We start from the raw sequence: 15,811 nt of genomic DNA on the forward strand, positions 1-15,811 counted from the left end.
CAGGATGATTGTTACTAGAGACACAGTTTAAACTTTCACAAGATAGAAAGTAAGATCTCCAAACTCTAGGAGGAACTTTCTTCATTTTAAGACATCAGGATAGACCTAGAATAAAAATCTTCCCTCTTTCATATTGTGGGATTAATTTGACAGCTTTCTATGGCAAGAAAATTTGAAAGTCCCGCAACATCTTTTCCTCAACGTTGTTGATCTAGAAAGCATTATCACTAACTAGGACATCTCTATCGATCAAAATCTGGAGCCTTACTTTACAGTGCTCAGGACCCATATGACTGAGGTGACCAGGGACCATTGTCTATCACCTTCAGGGAGATCCTCTGAGACAGAAACTGACTGACAGGCTATTTGCTCTGGAGCCTCATGGATTATGGCTGTAACATTTGGAGGTTTAGGGCCTTTTGTTTCTGTCACATGGCAGAGGACCTTGAGTGTAGTGAGTACTGAGATTTACTGGTAGTCTTCCAATGGTTTGATCCTTCAATCTGAACTGAATAGGTGTACAATCACTCTTAACTTTTTGGTCAAAATCCTTGCTGTTCTTGAGTAAACCAATTCCAGGAATCGTATCTATTAGAAATTTCAATGCATGAGGAAAAAAAAAAAAAAAGAAGCCTACACAATTTAGAAGCTTGTTCAACATTTATTTTCTTTATTGTCCAAGTGGTATTAATAAATTATAATATGCTCTATGTGATCAAATAACAGTTTTAACTTCATGTATGGTTTCTCCAATAGCAGGGTTTTTTTTGTTTGTTTTTTGTTGGTGGGGTGGGGGGTTTCTAAAGTACATCTCAAGACAACTTTATAACACGTTACCAAAAAAGACCTCAGTCATATCCTTTTGGTTTTTTAATAACCTGTCAACAAGGTGGCAATACAACCACAAGACACATTATAATTAATGTTCTTTAAATTTTGCACCACTAAATATACTGTATCCACAACAGTTTGCCACATTTTCCATTAAGATATTTAACATTTAATATATAGGTTCCTATAATTTAAATGAAGCATTCTTTATGTAAGATATAAAAAAAAATATTTTCTCTACAAGAATACTGTAACTTATCACACAAAAAAATAAAATAAAAAAAATACACAGATGAACCAACACAGGAATCTTGAATAAATGTAATATAGGTGAGCAGATAATATCAGTAATTGCTTATCTTCATAGTAAACATTAGCCTTATGTGTATCCCACTTGAATTCATTTAATTAAGAAGCTGAAAAGGAAAGGAAAATATGATTAAATGCTGAAAAATGCTTAGGAAACGTGGCATCACAAAACTAGTTTAGAAGAATCAACAAGGACTTTAAAACTTAAATTCATTAAATCATTCAGTATTTGTAGGACACAATCTTTTAAAAAAATGTATATGACAAATTCAGTAATTAACAAAGTAAGCATGAAGTAAGTTATCAAAAACAAAAACCTGAATGACTGAATAAACGTAAAGATTATCCCATTACAAATATTTTAAAATGCAAAATTTACTATACGCACATATTTTTTTCCATTAAGTTAGGCTTTTGGTCTTAATATTCAAAGACATAAGCAAGTACTGCCACTCTCCTGTGGTACTGAAACACTTGTATTCCAAAGATTTGTTTATAACCAACCTTCTCCACAGCTCAAGTGGCCCAAGTGTGTGCACAGCATACAAGAGTTGGCAAGAGTCAGTGCGTCTGCAGATTTTTTAAAAAAATCTATTTACTAAAATGTGTTGAAGCTCAGATGAAATTACTTCACTCAGTATTTATTACTGTCTCAACTTCCTTGGAAAGAAAATTTCAAATATACTGATCATACATATAATATTTTTCAAAAAACTTTACAGAGAAGATATGATCCACTATCCCCATTTTACAGATGGAGGAACTGAGACACAGAGAGGGGAAGGGCTAAATCCACAAAGGGACTTGGGCACTTGACACTTTAGGCACCTGAGTCCAACATTTAGGTGTCATTCTGCTTCTCAAAACACTCACTCAGCTGCTCCCTAAAGTCCCTATGTTTCTACCTGTGGTCATGAGCAAAACTGCCTAAGCACTGAAGCCACTGAGCTGCTTGGCACCCTATCTTACATCTTAGCACTGGCAGGATTCATGAACTAGGTTTTCTCAGAGCACACCTAACCTGCACAAAAGGCAGCTGGGGCAAGCAAATCAATGATGGTGACCATCTTCATTGTACCCAATAGCTCAGTGGTTAGTGCATTCACCTGAGATGTGGGAGATCCATGTTTGAATCACCACTCTTTTGAGCAAGGACTTGATCACAGGTCTCCCTCCTCCCAAGAGAGTGCCCTAACCACCGTTCTATTGGCTATAATGGGCTGGGGGAGAGGGCAATCTCTCTCTCTCTCTATCTCTCCCCTCCCATCCCCACACACACACTTTATGAGAAAGTCCTGACCTGGACTAGGTATCTAACTCCAGGATCAGGTTCATATCTTTGAATCCTGAGTAGATATAGGTGCCTCTCTCTGGCCTGGAGTTAGGCACCTAAGTACCTTTGAGGGGCAGGAGTTAGGCCATACCCTTCTCCTCAGCATTTCCTACTGACTAGTTTAGATGGCTCTTTGTTCAGCTTGCTGGCTTTTGTGAATCTCATTCTCAGGCACAAAATTCTCCCTATGCATTGTCTATGGAACCTAGTGCTTAACTCAAGATTGAGGATTCCATAGAGTGCCTAAAAGTTAGGTGTTGCAGTGACTAAATCCCTTCATGGATTGAACCAAAAGTGACTAGCTCAAGGTCACACACAGAAATAATAATGATAACCCAGAAATAGACTCCTTCCTGTTGGTCTGGTGACCTGTCCACAGGACTACAATATTTTAGAGGACAGCAGGGAAGGATTGCTATAGTTTCACTACAACATTCCTCTTTAGCTTCTTGTAAAATATTATTTCACAACTTCTTACAGATAAGTTGAGTTCCCTGGCATACCTACTATGAAGATATTTGAGGGGAATAATCAGTTCTGTTTATGGCATTATTAATTATTACAAAATATCCATACAAACACCATAAAGGTTAAGAATATTTACAAATATAGTTCCCATTACAGAGTTTACAAGATACCAGACACATGGCAAAACAGATGCCAATTGGTCAGAAGCTGCAGTGTGAGGGGATTATTAAATCCCCATTTTGCTGAAAAGACAGCAAGATGACTTCATGAAGAGGTGGGGATTTAAAGGAGATACAGAATGCTCAGCTGAGAAGACACCACAACTGATCCAGACATAACATGATGGAAAGGGCAAAACCAAGGAAATGAAAAGAGAAGTAAAGTAAGACAATAATTCAACATTTTATATGCGCTAAACACTTCTGGTTTATCCTCTTCTCCAAGTGCTTCAAAATGGATTCTTGAGGACCTGCTCCATGATTTTTCCAGAGATTGAGGTGAGGCTGACTGGTCTGTAGTTCCCCAAATGCTCCTTCTTCCCTTTATTTAAAGATGGGCACTATATTTGCCTTGTTCCAATCATTCGGGACTTCACCCAATCACCATGAGTTTTCAAAGATAATGGCCAATGGCTCTGCAATCACATCAGCCAACTCCCTCAGCACCCTCAGATGCATTGCATCCGGCCCCATTGTGCATGTCCAGCTTTTCTATATAGTCCTTAACCTGTTCTTTCATCACTAAAGGCTGCTCACCTCCTCTCCATACTGTACTTCAGCTTTTTTCACATCATCTGTCACTAGGTTGCCTCCCCGATTCAGTAAGGGTCCCGCCTTTCCCTGATCACCTTCTTGTTGCTAACATACCTGTAGAAACCCTTCTTGTTACCCTTCACCTCTCTTGCTAGCTGCAACTCCAATTGTGTTTTGGCCTTCCTGATTATACCACTGCATGGAATATTTTTATTCCTCCCTAGTCATCTATCAAGTTTCCACTTCCTTCCTTTTTATGTTTAAGCTCACCGAAGATTTCTCTGTTAAGTCAAGCTGGGGGGAGCCCCGAGCCCTTTAAATTCCCCCCCGGCCCCCGCAGCTCCGGCAGCCGGGCTGGGGCCGGGATTTAAAGGGCTCAGAGCTCCCCGCCGCTGCATGTTGGGAACTCACAGTCACATACATGTATACACTCTGCTTCTGACTGTGGGTTTCATTTCACAGCCACCCAAACGTATCCCTTAATCGTCCAAATTCCTATTCGTCATTGATCTTGTTGAAGACAAATATAAAAAAGATTTTCAGTTTCTCAGCCCTTGCTGAGTCACTAATTTAATCACTCTGCTTATTAAGGCCTAACTTTTACTCTAAGCCCCCTGCAAATACATAAATTGTCCAAAGCCCAGACCTGGCATTAAATTGCTCCCAAGGGGAGGGGAACTTAATGATAATGAGCCCCTTTACTTCCTCTGCCATGCTTGTTGGTATATTGGAGGGCAAAGGACCCACCACATGCCCACTCACATATACAGTAGATTGATAGCAGCCACATGAAGGCTGCTTTTCTCTCTGTGACTCTACCTACACCCTTCCTCCCCTGAGTTGCAGAGTTAGACTCATGGTAATTTAGCCATTATTCATGAATTTACTTTTTGTCTTGTATGTGTTTCCTCTAATACAGTGGCTCTCAAACTTTCCAGACTATTGTACCCCATTCCAGAGTCTGATTTGTCTTGCATATCCCAATTTTCACCTCACTTAAAAACTACTTGCTTACATAAGAATGGCCATATTGGGTCAGACCAAAGATTCATCTAGCCCAGTATCCTGTCTTCTGGCAGTGGCCAATGCCAGGTGCCCCAGAGGGAATTAACAGAACAGGTAATCATCAAGTGATCCATCCCGTCGCCCATTTCCAGCTTCTAGCAAACAGAGGCTAGGACAGAGGTGGGCAAACTGTGGCCCGCAGGACCATCCTGCCCAGCCCTGTATTAGAGGCTAGCCCCCGGCCTCTCTCCTGCAGCCTCAGCTTGCTGTGCCACCAGCGCTCTGGGTGGCAGGGCTGCGAGTTCCTGCTGGGCAGCGTGGCTGTGTGAGCCGCCGGGTGTAGTGTATTAAATTGCTCCCTATAGGAATGTGCTACTTATGGTGTACTACTTATGGCTGCCAGTCCTGGTACTTCGTAAGTAGCACATTCCTATGGGGAGGAATTTAATACACTACACCCCGGGTAGGGAAGGCTGTGTCTCCCCAAACAGCCTGGCCCCCGCCCCTATCCATCCCCTCCCACTTCCAACCCCCTGACTGCACCCCTCAGAACCCCTAACCCATCTAACCCCCCCTGCTCCTTGTCCCCTGACCACCCTCTCCTGGGACCCCCACCCCTAACAGCCCCCCTGGAACCCCCTCCAACCCCCCCCATCCCCTGACTGCCCTGACCCCTATCCACACCCCTGCCCCTGCCAGGCTCCCCGGTACTCCCATGCCTATCCAACCCCCCCGCTCCCCGACCACCCCCCTCACCAGAACCTCTGCCCCATCCAACTGCCCCCTGCTCCCTGTCCCCAGACTGCCCCCCGGGGACCCACTGCCCCTTATCCAACCCCCCCCCCACACACTCCCCTACCATGCTGTTTAGAGAAACAGGACTGGCAGCCGTAAATAGTACACCCTAAGTAAGGAGCACATTCCTATGGGAAGCAATTTAATACAGTACACCAGCCCTCCATACAGTTTTGGAACCCCAATGTGGACCTCAGGCCAAAAAGTTTGCCCACGCCTGGGCTGGGGACACCATCCCTGCCCATCCTGGCTCATAGCCATTGATGGACCTAGCTGCCCATGAATTTTTCTAGTTCTTTTTTGAACCCTGTTATAGTTTTGGCCTTCACAACATCCTCTGGCAAGGAGTTCCACAGGTTGATGGTGCATTGTGTGAAAAAAATACTTCCTTTTGTTTGTTTTAAACCTGCTGCCTATTAATTTCATTTGGTGGGCCCTAGTCCTTGTGTTACGAGAAGGAGTAAATAACACTTCCTTATTTATTTTCTCTACACCAGTCATGATTTTATAGACCTCTATCATATTCCCCCTTAGTCGTCTCTTTTCCAAGCTGAAAAGTCCCAGTCTTATTAATCTCTCCACATACGGAAGCCGTTCTATACCCCTAATATTTTTTGTTGCCCTTTTCTGAACCTTTTCCAATTCCAATATATCTTTTTTGAGATGGTGCAACCACATCTGCACACAGTATTAGAAAATCAGACATAAAAATATAAAAGTGTCACAGCACACTATTACTGAAAAAATTGCTGACTTTCTCATTTTTACCTTATAATTATAAAATAAATCAACAGGAATATAAATATTGTACTTACATTTCAGTGTATTGTATGTAGAGTTGTATAAACAAGTCATTTTCTGTATGAAATTTTAGTTTGTATTGACTTCGCTAGTACTTTATATGTAGCCTGTTGTAAAACTAGGCAAATATCTAGATGAGTTGATGTACCCTCTGTAAGACCTCCATGTACCCCTAGGGGTTCACATATCCCTGGTTGAGAATCACTGCTCAAATACATACATAAAAGCCTCTAGCATCTGCTCATGAGGACAAAGACTATGAAAGACACAAATGATTAGAGAGCAGAGGGAGGGCTTTTGGTTCAGTGGTAGCCTTCTGAGGAAGGACCATGCCTTCACAGACTTTTTCTTTAATTAATTGGTGAATGTAGATCAGAAATATTGACAAAATTAGGGTAATAGTTCTGAACAAACAGCCACACTGAAGAATTGTTAAGGAAAAATAGTATGCAGAGGCTTAATTTTTTGTCTTTTTCATAAAGAAGTGGGGTAAAATAGGCAAGATATCTAAATACATGGCTTGAGAGGTGGTTTTAAAGGATTTAAAATTGTTGGGCCCTAGAGCATTCTGAGATACTGTATTGATGAAACCAAATGGGGATATTGGTTTGATATCAACAAACCAAGGACCGGTAGTGTTAAAGAAAAAGGGAATTGTGAAGAATTTATGTCTGCATGGAGAACGAGCAAGTAGACAATAGTCTAAAAAAAATTGGTAGATCATTTCAGGAAAGCACCCAATGGTTATCTGAATCTTATCAAAACCTCTTGAGACTGAAAAATTGGGCAGGAGGTCTCAAGAAAAAAAAAGACTCCTTCACAAGAATCTTGGGACTTCCCGCTTTGGGGTTTGACCAAAAATACTGTGAAAACAGCGGTCAGCCATTTGGCTTCCAGCTTGATGCAGGAAGTGCAAAGATGCACAAAAGCATTTAAAAATAGAGAAGCCAAACTTTGAACCCAAAATACGTTCAATTAAGGTTCAATGTGACTTTGGGGTGAAGTGTGGTTTTGTTTGTATTGTAAACAAACTTATTTGCTCTTCTCCAGCCAACATGGAGAAAAGAGGGAATCATAATGTTCTGGTAGAGAGGCAGATGCATATATACTGGTAATAGAGCTTAACCAGTGTAAAAGTGGAATTTATAGGAGTTAATGTAGGTCCACATTCATGAACAACGTGGTATTTAACTACTTAAAGACAATAACAAATAGCTCTGCAAAGCAAAGTACAGCAGGAAGCCCATCCATACAGTAAATGGAAAAATGCTATATTGCACATTTAACTGAAAGCTGACTGCAAAGTAGAAGTAAATTTGGAATTTCATTGCAAAGGGAAAGTCTTCTATAAGAGGACTGTCAGGAATCGAAAGGAGGCAGCATTGGCGAAAAAGAATTAATCAGAAACCGAAGAGGGCATTTGGGGAGAAAATAACATCAAGAAAATCAGTATGGACCTTCAACAAGAATACTTGCATTGAAGCTGGAGAGAGACCCAAGGCAATAACTGAAAGTACGTTTTTTAAATTGCATTGCCTTAAAGCATACAAGCAAATCATAGAATACACTTGTCATCTTACGACTCTGTATTATATTCTTTACTGTGCTTATTTTGCTCTGCACAGACTAAATGAATAATTCCCCATGTGACTGAAATACAGTAGTTCATATAGTTTCTCTCTCTTGTGGTGGGAACATACCAGTTTAAATATTTTTGCAAACAAGTTACAAAACAATTTTCTCACATAAGAGAGCAGCTTATAAATGCTTTCTGGGTAGGGCAGGAGGGACAATATTCAAGATCACTATAAAAGAAAGTAACTAATTATTTCAACATTAAATGCCAGCAATTCAAAAACTGTTATTTCAGCAAAATGGAGAAATCAACACTCTGCTGCTAGAACAGTGGACTTGCAAAGGCATAAGAAGTCCCTTCTATGGAAAAATGACTAACTCTGGAAGAAGTTGTTCAGTACATATTTAAGCAAACTGTTTTTCTTCTTGTATTATTGTTATATTTACCCAGTAAGAAATCTTTCTGTTAACCCCAATCATGATCATATCTTGTGATTGGCATTTGGTCCCAGTTTGCCTATTGCCGTGTTATTTTTCATGGTGTAAAAATGTATTGATAACTAGAGTAAAACTATAAAAAATTCATTATGGCAGAGATTGGAGCAGCTTCAGAAGAAAACACTACTTACATTACTCTGTACTGTAAAGTCAGAAATTATTACACAAATAATGGAGCTCACAGAGGGTGAACAATATGCAAATGTGCTGTATCACATTATTTTTTCTGCAGTGAAAAGAAAACCAAACACACACACTCTCGCACATTCACAGCTTCTGCCCTCCCCCCCTTTTCAATCATTATATGCATTTATTTTTGCCACCAAAGTGATCAACAGCTGAAGTAACAATGGCAGAGGCAATACTGGGGTCAGGGGGCAGCAAGCAGCAGCATTCCTATCATATTGTTTTATGTACTTTTATAAAAGAAAATAACTTCCTTTCTCCAGTCATTGGCTCTTGATATATCTTACCTCATTGAAGTCAGTGATGGCAGGAGAGAGGATGCATACAAGGAGACATGTTATTTCTTAAATCCTTTATTGATGGACACTGTTTCAGTAAAGATTTACATGGTTGTTCAGTGACAAACAGCAAACAAGTAATTTAGTATTTTTAACTTTCTCTGAAGAGGGACAATGGTGGATTTGTGGTGTTGCTTGTAGCTCTGTTTATACAGCATGAACGTCATTTCAAACTACTTTTTAAACGCATGCAAATATGAGCTGAAAAGGAAATCAAAACAGCCACCACCCTACTTTTTTCAAGACTGTCAAATGTTATAGTTAACATATCCCATTACTAGGTTTCATTTTTAGGGCCAAATTCTCAGCCGATGCAAACTGGCATAGCTCCCTCTGGCCCTTCATGTTCATTGCACAGGTGAGATTTACCAACCCAAAGAAAACAAAAGGTAACAACCATTTACCATGTATCCACCAGCTGCACCATGTGAAGAACTCAAAGAAGTAATGGGATATCTTATTACTCAAATACAAACTGGAGATTATTCGACAAAAGAAGTCAGGTTAGGCAAGGATTTCCTTCTGCTGCATAACATGTACATCAAATACCAAAAAGAAATGATATTTAATGTGATACTATACAAAGCAGAATAGAAGAAAGGATGAAAAGCAAAAGGTAGGAGATGAACATTGAGAACATAGAGAAAGAACATTGTACCAAAAAATAACCTGGTACCACTGTCAGTAACACATTTGGTATTTTTTTATATATATTTATCATCATGTGGATAAATTTGGAGGATTAGTGGTAAAAGGAAAACAATTTATAAGGCTACTAAAATACCAGGGGATGGAGATAAAGAATACAGACCAACAACAACAACAACAAAAAGGGGGGGGGGAGAGTAAATAAATACTACAGATAAAATTTTCCTAAGTACAGTGGCTAAATGAGGGAAATTATTTAAATATAAAAGGGTCTTTATGTTCTGTCCTTAGTGTTCTGTGAGTGCACACACACACACACACACACACACACACACACTGATGAGAATTACATGCATGACTTGAGAAGAGAATTGAACCTTAAAATTTAACAGGACCCAGGCAAACAGGGAAGAAGCTAGTATGACCACTAAGGATTACTGTAGAAGACAAGTTGATATCAATCACCTCTTTATTCACAAAAGGGTCAAGCTTCACCAACTGGGCAGAGAGAAATGTTAGAAACGTTTGACATTACATTGGAGCAGATAGGCAAAAAGTGAATAAACGTTGACAGAGTAGCAAGCAAAATCTCAAGGTGCAAAAGGAGTAACAGCTTTAGAGATAATATTCATTAATTCTCCAGTGTGAGGATCACACCAAAGGACTGAATGGTGAATAATTTGTTCCAGTTATCTGTAAAACAACATAGAAGAATCTAGGCATACAAGTTTGTAACCTTACTTCACTTCACCAGGAGGGGAGATATTAGAAATGCTAATAAAAAAAAGAACTAAGTAGTTAGAATGGAATATTTAGTAAATACTGTCTAATTTAGTTGTGGCTTCACAAAAAAGAGTGTGCCTTGTGAATCTGCTTGAATTTTTAAAGAACATTACTGATTTGGTAGGAATCAAAGAGGGTGTAATGGTATATTTTAAGGCAGAATTTGGTCCATGAGTCCACTGATTCCATTATGGTAATAACTTGCTATAGCCATATCTCATGATGTGATAAACTTACACATTTCAATATTATACTTGATCCCCTATGATATCTTTGTTCTATTCCTATGTTAAAGCTGTGGAAGAAAAATAAATCTTTTCTTATATATGCTGTGTATGTCCATTTAAACTTCTTGGATTTTGAAAGAAAGGTCTGATGGATTACACAGTTTTCTTCTATTTCTTAATGTTTTTATTCTCTCATCTTGGACAATGTTTTAGTGAAGGGTGGGTCTGGAATCTGCTCAGGCTTTTGATTTGTACCAAATACACTGGCTAGAAGAGATATGGAGTCTTCCTGAAAACCTCGGAGTGGACAGTAGAGATTTAGTAAGGTGGAGAATCTGTTCCAGTCGCTATTCAAGTATTATTGAATGGGAAATAGATTCATGTGGAAGATGTTAAGCAAAATATTTATAATATTTTCAGAAGAAAATGATAGTAAGCCAAAAAAGGAGGGAGAAGATGTGTTTCTGATTCTTTGTCCTGATTCAAAGGGTACAGGAAGCATGAATGGGCTGAAACTGAGCAAATGAAAAATTAGACTTAACACCAAGGAAAAGATTACTAAAAGTGAGGTGTACTGGCTGTGAAATACTTGCAACATGGTAAGTGGTAAATACCCCATGATTTGCATCAATGAAAATGAGGGTGGACTAAATAAGCAAGATTATTCTTACTATTAATTATATGAATTCCAATATGCATTAAGTTCACTTGTCAACAATGAATTCCATCTGCCATTATACTGCCTTTTTACCTAGCTTTGTTAGGTCCCTATGAAGTGCTCACAATTTTCTCAGTCATCTGCAAACTTTCTCAGTCATCTGCAAACATTATTCTTTTCTGGATCATTAATACTTAAAACAAAAACAGTCCTAATATCAAATCTTGAGCTTCTCACTTTCGCCATGCTGAAAAAAAATGTTTAATTTCCTTTGTAGAAGTCTTGCTGGCTTATTCATGTCATTATGCTAATCTAGTTGTTTAGAGTAGCAGCCGTGTTAGTCTGTATCCGCAAAAAGAACAGGAGTACTTGTGGCACCTTAATTTGTTAGTCTCTAAGGTGCCACAAGTACTCCTGTTCTAGTTGTTTAGACATTCCATTTTTAAATATAGTTTTAACCTGTTTTCCTGGTACTTAAATAAGGCTTGCCAGTATGTAATTCCAAGGATTTACTCCTGTGTCTTTTCAAAAGGTAGGTATTATATTTGCTACCCTCCAGCCCTCTGATATAATAGCCAATTTTAATGTTAGGCTGCTGAATGTATGACGCTATTGGATTTAAAAATCTCCATATGAAGAACTGAATAATTCTTTCATTAGTTTATTTTTAATTTATCTTGTAAAGTATCTGTCTATACAATTTACATTGCTTGGTAATAGTGTATTCCAATTCACATACAGGGATAGACGTTTTCTGAAATGGACTAAACTACAGTTTTAAGAGGATATACTAAACTCTATGAATATGATTCACAGAATAACCTCAGCAAACAAGGAAATAACAGTAAAACTAATTTTTGCATTATCACAAAACTATTAGAAAGTATTTTTTTAATTTCTCTCTGGCTGAAAACATCCATGTTAGGTGCTTTACCATAAGAAAGGTTTTTATGGCTAGAATGGATTGTTAGAATAGTGTGACAGGTATAGTTTCACAACCACAAAGACCTTGCTGTGGAATATAAAAAAACAAAAACAAATTAAACTACAAAAGGCATTTGTGGAAAAAGTACAAATATTCCCTAAATCACCCAGTCACATGGTCTGTATGAAGTGGCAGAAAAAAATTCTCTTGATTTGTATTGGTCTTCCAAAAGAGAACATAAAAAGGCCTTTAAGAACATCTAGAACTGTGATATTTCATCTTGCAAATTACTGTTTATATCATACCAAAATTGTTCCAGACACTTTAGAGAGAGGTGAGTAGACAAGGTCCCTAGGCAAAAGGGTGTACGTTAATAGACATAGATATGGGGATAGAATATACCACAAAGCAAATAATTCAGCAGTCAAGTTCAGCACACACATTTTGTTAGTTCCAAGAGCTGTTTACATAGTATTTAATATTTTAGTAATATTTGTTGGGCCACATTCACTGCCAGCAAGAAAGTGAGCTACTGTCTCCTACCTAGCCTTCACTAATGGGTTTCTTCTGGAGATACTGGATAAAAACATGCACCCCACCAACAGAAAGCAGGGAGGGTGGCAATGCAAACAATGTCTATTCTCCCTTATAGAGGTGAATGCCCTCACTGGTTCAGCTGACCTGCTGGAGTTTGCAAGCTGTTCCTCTTCTGCTAGCAAAGGTGAATCGAGCAAGTTATTCATAAACGTTCTTAGAGTGGGGGACTAGAGCTTGTAGGTCTGTTGGGAACAGTGTGTTTTGGGGAAGAACTTAAAGAAGCACAAGTTAGAGAGGAACATGGTAAACTAGGAAAGGAAAGTAATATTTTATTAGTGCTGTACTTTGGATCTGATTAGCTTAATCCTTCGGAGTTCAAGGTACAGTCATTTCAAAACAAATGTAAATAAGCACACAAACATCACTTTTTAAAAATGCCATATGTATTAACTTTCAGGGTTTGCTGACAAATACATTTAGATAAGGCTGTAGGTATAGTATCATCAATGGCCATAGAGTGTTTTTAATTGTATTGCTGTGTAGCAGAAAAGATGCATGTGGTATCTAACTAAGGGCTTGTCTTCACTACCAGGAGATCAATACTGCTGCAATCGATGCAGTGGGTGTCGATTTAGCAGGTCTAGTGAAGACCTGGTAAATCGACAGCAGAGCATTCTCTGGTTGACTCCGGTACTCCAGCTCCCCAAGAAGAGTAATGTAAGTCAACCAGAGAGCATCTCCGATCAATGCAGCGCAGTGAAGAAACTGTGGTAAGTCGACCTAAACTACGTCGACTTCAGCTATGTTATTCACATAGCTGGAGTAGCATAACTTAGGTTGATTTACCCGGGTAATGTAGACAAGGCCTACCTCAGCAGAAAGGAGATATAAAAACAGGCAAGGCAAGACCACAGGAAACACAAGGCTCCCAGAGTATCATCTCATTTGGGGTTTATCTCTTGACATGGTCCATGACTTTCAAAACCCTGAATAGTATCGGCTGTAGCTATCTGAAGATCACATTCCCTGTGATGACCGCACAAAAGATTTGTTCCCTTGCAAAAATAAAGCTGTCAATAAACAGAGAAGGCTTATATCTGTCAGATACATCTTCCACAAGAGCTAACCCATGGCAGTGGAACTCACTGCTTGTTGCCATAAGAATGTTCACCACCATGACCATGTTCAGAAATAAATGCAAAACCATTTCTTTATTTTTCCCACAAAAATGGTCTCCATCACATCACCATCCTCATACTTTATTTTTAAAAATAACTAAGCTAGTTCCTGTTGGTAGGGCTGGAAAGAAGAGTGGGTTTTATTTTTTTCTTCTTGTGAAAGGTGCTAAGATACCACAGTGATGGAAGACAACATAAAAAAAAGCCAAGAGAGTGCTAGTTATATATAGTCACACAACACACAAGATCCAAGTCTAACACACAAAATGCCATGCTTTTTTGCCTTTGCAAAATGTAGCCAGATTCTAAGACATGTTGCAGATGTTTTTGAGATGATGGCAGAGAAGAATTAAATCCAAAACATTGGAGATGAGAACAAGCCAAGCTCTCGCCTGACTTTTCTTGAATCAGATTCCAGTTCCATCCAATATCACTTCTTGTTAAAGGATAGAATGGATGTAACATTATGGTCTACTGAAATATCCTACAACAATGAGAAAACTCATCATTTCACTTGTGCTGAGGGAGTGAGCAAAAGTAAAATGAAATAAAAGGCAGAATGTCAGAAGAGTTTCAACTTTATTTCCTTTTGTTTGATGGAAATGTTGATGAGATTTTACCACATTTAACTTGGGGGGAAGTTTACAAAGTAGGAAGAAGAAACTAAGTTCCCAGCTCATCAGGATATCTTTCTCTTGACATGGTAGGAAGTCTTTCCATTTATGTATCATTTATAATGATTTGCCAATGAATATGAAGAAAGAACAAATGTAATAAAATGAATTATCTTTACTGAAATAATATGTATGCATGCTAATGAGACTTAAAATCTTTTAGTTTGAGACATTAAACGTTTTTTACATTGGCCAATATATAGTAATCAAAGATTTTAAGCATGTAATTTAGATTAGTATGCATCCTTCCATGTTTTGAAGGGGGGTTCAAAAGAGGATGGAGCTAGGCTCTTCTCAGTGGGGCAGAACAAGGAGCAATGGTCTCAAATTGCAGTGGGGGAGGTCTAGGTTTGATATTAGGAAAAACAATTTCATGAGGAGGGTGGTGAATCACTGGAATGGGTTACCTAGGGAAGTCGTGGAATCTCCATCCTGAGAGGTTTTTAAGGCCCCGCTTGACAAAGCCCTGGCTGGGATGATTTAGTTGGGGCTGGTCCTGCTTTGAGCAGGGGGTTGGATTAGATGACCTCCTGAGGTCTCTTCCAACCTTAATCTTCTATGATTTGGGTGGTAGGTAGCAGCAGTTTAGGCTGCTCTACTTCAGGGTATGGTCATTCCTGGCCATGCGTGCCTCTGGTTGGTAGTACCTGATTAGGGCTTCTGCTCAGGGTAACAAGTGAAGGCCAATGACAAACTCAGCAGATGAGGGCCAAGTTCCCCAAAGGTAGTGAAGGTGAATGAGCCATGACTATGGATGTGTGGATCGCATAGTGTAGAAGAGCCAGATATTCATAATGGTTGTTCATGCCCCCAGAAACCAATGGCATCTGAGGGACTAGTTCCTAGGAAGTGGGATGGTGTCGCCCACATATGAAAGCCCTCTATGTCTCCCCGCCTCAAGAAAACAGTGTGAAACAAAGGGGAAAAAAGCCACGACAGACTGTGACAATAGCACCAGTATTAAAGTCCCTGCTATTATTGACTGCAGAAGGAGAGGCGTGCTCTGCCTGCATAGGACAAGTGCAACCCAAACCTCTCATAGGGAAGGCGCAGCCCCAATGACCCCAACTTCCTGGAAATTCAAACCAGATTTTAGAAACATTTTCTGTGTCACCACATGGAACATAAATATATATATTGTGACAGACCCAGACCAGTGGGGTACAGGAGTCTGGTAGAGGGCAAATACACTGGTCACTGGATGAGTAGTTTTCTGTTCCCTGAGTGACCAGAGAAGGGGCTGCACTAGAGTAATCAGCAACCTGCTAGAACCAGTTAAGGCAGGCTAAT

The 15,811-nt window shown here is 39.4% G+C and overlaps 1 protein-coding gene across 5 annotated transcripts in view; it reads right to left on the minus strand.

Annotated features, from left to right (window-relative positions):
- Positions 1-641: 641 nt before the first annotated feature.
- TUSC3 (tumor suppressor candidate 3) overlaps positions 642-15,811 on the minus strand; it is a 290,536-nt gene continuing 275,366 nt past the window's right edge. For 4 of the 5 annotated variants that reach the window (XM_005282085.4, XM_008168476.3, XM_065596814.1 and 1 more), the window contains one exon: positions 642-1,247. In XM_005282085.4, coding sequence (XP_005282142.2) covers positions 1,232-1,247 — 16 coding nt within the window. In that variant the 3' untranslated portion in view covers positions 642-1,231. Of the gene's footprint in view, positions 1,248-1,268; positions 1,711-15,811 lie in introns of those variants that run through there. The other variant, XM_065596817.1, reaches the window with a different exon arrangement.

Source organism: Chrysemys picta, chromosome 5 (assembly GCF_011386835.1).
Source record: "Chrysemys picta bellii isolate R12L10 chromosome 5, ASM1138683v2, whole genome shotgun sequence".
NCBI classification, from domain to species: Eukaryota; Metazoa; Chordata; order Testudines; family Emydidae; genus Chrysemys; species Chrysemys picta.